The 4,414-nt window shown below is 48.9% G+C and overlaps 1 protein-coding gene across 1 annotated transcript in view; it reads left to right on the top strand.

Annotated features, from left to right (window-relative positions):
* Nucleotides 1–378: 378 nt before the first annotated feature.
* LOC119406777 (chorion peroxidase-like) overlaps nucleotides 379–4,414 on the top strand; it is a gene marked incomplete at its 3' end in the record, with an annotated part of 13,665 nt that continues 9,629 nt past the window's right edge. Inside the window, exon 1 of the mRNA XM_037673510.2 lies at nucleotides 379–391. Within this exon, the coding sequence (XP_037529438.2) occupies nucleotides 379–391 (13 nt within the window). The remainder of the gene's footprint in view (nucleotides 392–4,414) is intronic.

Genomic DNA, 4,414 nt, shown 5'->3' with positions numbered 1-4,414 from the left:
GGCTTGTCGGCGATCAGCGGCTTCTCATACAGCAATGACATATTTTGACGATGTGACTTGTCAGCTGACGTTGCCCCATTTCATTGTTGTCTGGATATGAACCGTTATTGTTGCCTGTAGCAAATGCAGTGTTGCTCTTTTAAGCACGTTGATGATGGTCAAAATCCCGCCATGGAGGAAGCAAACAGTTAGGAGGGAGCATTGCGCAATGCGACAGAAAGAAAGAATGAAATGAATGAATGAATGAATGAATGAATGAATGAATGAATGAATGAATGAATGAATGAATGAATGAATGAATAAGTAAATGAGTAAATAAATAAAAATACTATACGTCAGGCACGCACACGCCACTTGCCCCCATTTACCCGATAGGGCATGGGGGCAAGTGGCAAGTATGATTGCACGCCACTTTAGAAGTTACTGACCAATTGAATAATATACCAATGAGTTGGCCGTCGGATGATAGATAATGTGGTTTTAATTTATTCGAGGCTACAGCGCTTTGTGACAAGAGAGAAGTGAATGCAAACGCAGCATAAGCAGTTGAGTGTCGCAGGTGCACCCTCATGGGCCACAAGTGAAAACAGCCATTTTACTTTTAGTCCCCTGCAATAAGACAGCAGCTCTCTTCATTTTAGGAGGAGCCCTGAACGCTTGTGAACTGCAATACTCGACACGACGGCCAAATCATCTACGCATATAGTTTCATCATGATCGGTTCAAATGCGGAGCAGTGAAGCTACGAGTACATCACGAGATATCGAAATCTTGACAAAATATTGTCACGGTGTTTGTGACGTGGACGCAGGCAGCAGTCTGCTTGTCCAAGACGAAACTCTTTATTTGGCCGAACTTGGGGCCGGGAAACGGAAAGTCAAACTGCAAGCAATACACTGACAGCGGCGCACTGACAGCGGCGAACAGAGCGTCGGCCGTCGACGACCTGCTCTGCGGTAAAGCCTCTGTTATACTCCGACGTCCGACGCGAGCGCCCGCGAGGACGTTGCGTTTCGTCACGCCGAGCTGGCGACGCTACGCCAGGCGCAAATCAGTCTCCGCTACAGTCGAGCTGGCTCCAACGCGCCGGTGCGATCACATCTAGAGGAGCGCATGCGCAGTAAAGCGAAGAACGCCCGCGCCACCTGTCAGGAACCGACGAAACAGCCCGCGAAGCAGGCTCCTGTACATGCGAGTCTGGCGCGTCTGGCGCGAAATGCAGCAGGATCTATTCTGCGCCGAGCGACGCCCGAGCGCGCCAGCAGCCGTCAGCCGCGTCGGCGGTGAGCCGACGCCGGACTATAGAGGGCTGTTTTTTGCTGACGTAACGTCGCCGTGACGCGCGCGCTCGCTCGTCGACGTTACGCTGGAGTATATCAGAGCCTTAACAAGTGTGAGGGGGCGCTAGCATAAAACATAGAAAGAAAGGAGCGCGTGCGGCAGTATGCTTTACAGACGTTGTACAAGGTCGATTCAAATAGGTCGCGAAGCTTCGGGCGAAAAACGGTTCAGAACCTATTGTCAACGACACCAGCAAGGGGAGTTATGGGTGCTGCGATTGAAATGCGACTATGTTTGGAGGGAACAAACACTAATAGAGAAAAACCAAGTTTTATTCAAACGTAAAGCACTCTTTATGTTTTACAAATTACATTTATTTCCCGAACAATATTATGTTGGCGCAATGTGCCAAGAATGTACGACAGTGTTTAATTCTTACGAAAAACATTTTTCTTAGCGCCCCCTGAAGAGAGGCGCACGTCGTTGTCATTCAGTGCAGCCCTTGCGGTGCATGGAAAGGCGCGCTCGTAAGTTCGTCTGCGGCGACACGCCCCCTCAGGTGTTCTGGTGTTTCGCACTTGCATGCGTTCTGTGAGTTATTGTGGTGAGAATTTGATTTTGTTGTGCGCGAAGTTGCGAGGTGCGTTTCACCGTTGGTGAACGTGTTGGCTACGGTGTTCAACGGACAACGGCACGAGGCGGCTAACATTTCACGCCGAACGCTTTCCTCGGTACTCGCGGAAACAATGTGGAGTTCCAAGGATGCAATAGCAACACGCGTACGCTTGGCGAGCCCTCTCTTCTAGATAAGGCACCGGGGCAACGGTTCGGAGTAGTGTGATTGCTGGATTTTCATGGATCAGTATTCCTGCTGCCCGGTTTCCTTCGTGAACACGCGGTGCCTACTTTATTTCCTGTTATCGGTGAGCAGATCGCTAAGTTATCTGTCGCGCTACAATCACTACATTTTGCATGTCTTGATACGTTACACGTAAGGTATCGGAACAAAAGACAAAACATAGTGCATGTAGTGTACGCACTTTTTGTACTTATTATGACATTTGTTGCTCATTGTGTAGGGTGTGTTAAATTGCGTTATTGTGATCATTGAATAAAACTGAAATATCATTATTTTGGCGTGACCAGGCGTCATTTCTTCTTGTTAGAACTGAAGGACACATGCAATGCACTCTTTGAGTCCCCTGCGCATGTGCGAAGCAAATAAGGCAACGCTGCAAACATGAGAGGTACGCTGTTGCCTACTTTATTCACGCCGTGGAAGATGACACGAACGCAGAATAAAAGCTCAGAGAATAAAGTTTCCTGGTAAAACCAAGGTGAATTGTACGACGGTACACTTAAACACCGCTGTTTAGTCACGGGTCGATATTAGTTTATCTAGCGTTGGCTACAAGCGCATTCGCCAAGGGCTTGCCGGCTCGCCGTAGCGCGAGTCCTTAGCGATCAGAGGCCCAAGGAAAATATTTTGAGGTCAAATTTCGCGCTGGTGCCAACAAAATGACGTCACTTTTTTACCGGATATTGCGTCACATCCGCTTTATTTTTTGTTCCGCCGGAAGTGTTCCCTCCTCACACAGATGGCGCTAAGTCCCATGGGCAGCTGATGAGCAGCTATTTTCTGAACGTATGGGCTTCTATGGAAGCTTCGCTACCATTTACGTTTACCTTGCGTTGTATTTATGCTTGCTAGAAACACGAGTGCTCTGTGTCTGTTGAGTTGTTACTCGTCAAGTACTGACCTATCAGAATAAGAGCAGAGTGTCATGATTGGTAGTATATAATTCGACTGTTTCATATGGGGATTTCTAACTATGTATTATCGTCCGCACTGTTTTACTGGTGTCTGTCAAGTGTACTGGATAGCGGACGCGTTCAAGCCCAATTTCGAAGCTTTTTTTTTCACTGCTCGCCATAGCATTGTGCACTGATCAGGAAAAGAAAATTTAAACTAATTCGCTCGGAAGACACCGCAGTGTGATTGGCGCTTGTAGAGGACACAGGATCCATCACAAGCGTGTCAACAGCCCGGCGGCGGGAGGGAACGTCTGGGCGCGCTATATGTTTTCGAAGTATCAGTGCACCCACTACGTGTGTGTAACAGAATGCGCGCACTAAGGTGTATGCCTTATGTAATGGTTAGCGTGCTTTAGAGGGGTCATGAAGCACCCCTTGGGCTTGTTGAAAAAACACATCCCGCGGAAAGCTGACACGGCTGCGAACTGCTCAGCCAAATATTGCAGTCGTGAGCGCCGCGTAAAGGCTACAAGGGGAACGCGAAGTTGCTGTTTTCTCAGGCGCCCTCTTTTCACACAGAGGCCGGTTCTCACTCTCGTCGGTGGGCGGGGCGTCTGCCCGTTGACATCGCGATCTGCATCTCCACGTCGCAAAAAGGTATTTGCAATGCCCACGAACTATAGGTGGCGCGCCGTGCTTTTCAAGATGGCGTCAGGAGGAGGGTCAACCCGTTTGTTAGCATAGGAACAGATAGAACGTGTGGGCGTACGGCCCGTGCCACTTTCGCCGCATGAAGTCATGAGCTGCGCTGAAATGGATATGACACTAAAATACTTTCCCAAACCATGGAAAGTGCTAAGTACTCGCCCCCTAATTATTTTCTGCGGTGTGAAATGTTATATTTCAGCTCCGCTACCGTGCATAACGATGCTTCGCGAAATCCTGTGCGTGCTACATAAAACTTCATGAAGTAGAATTGACGTATATGAGCTGAACGGCCCTCCATAGGTAGTGCGTACCGAGCCTGCCTGACGGATTTGCAGCAGTAGTAGGCTGCCAGTGAGTAGCGCCATCGCTGCTGCACGTGACGACACATTTAACGTGGTGATGGTTTGCAAACATAATACGCCGTCGTCATTACCTGCGCAGTTGTGAACGCGGAGTTACGTCTTCAATGGAGCACAAGCATTTAACATCCCATTCAGTAGCGCTTGTGACACAGCCGTGCTGAGACTCTACAGTGTGCAATTCACTTCACTCGCATGTTCCAGTTCGATCAGCACGATCGAAACATGAATATCCAAAAGAATGCACACGTATCCTTTTCGCAACGTCAAAGGAGTTAGCCGAGAGTCGTGGATTTGTGGCCCGTGGCTGG

Source organism: Rhipicephalus sanguineus, chromosome 10 (assembly GCF_013339695.2).
Source record: "Rhipicephalus sanguineus isolate Rsan-2018 chromosome 10, BIME_Rsan_1.4, whole genome shotgun sequence".
NCBI lineage: Eukaryota > Metazoa > Arthropoda > Arachnida > Ixodida > Ixodidae > Rhipicephalus > Rhipicephalus sanguineus.
The sequence above is the reverse complement of the archived record's forward strand: the minus strand, read 5'-3'. Positions and strand labels throughout refer to the sequence as shown.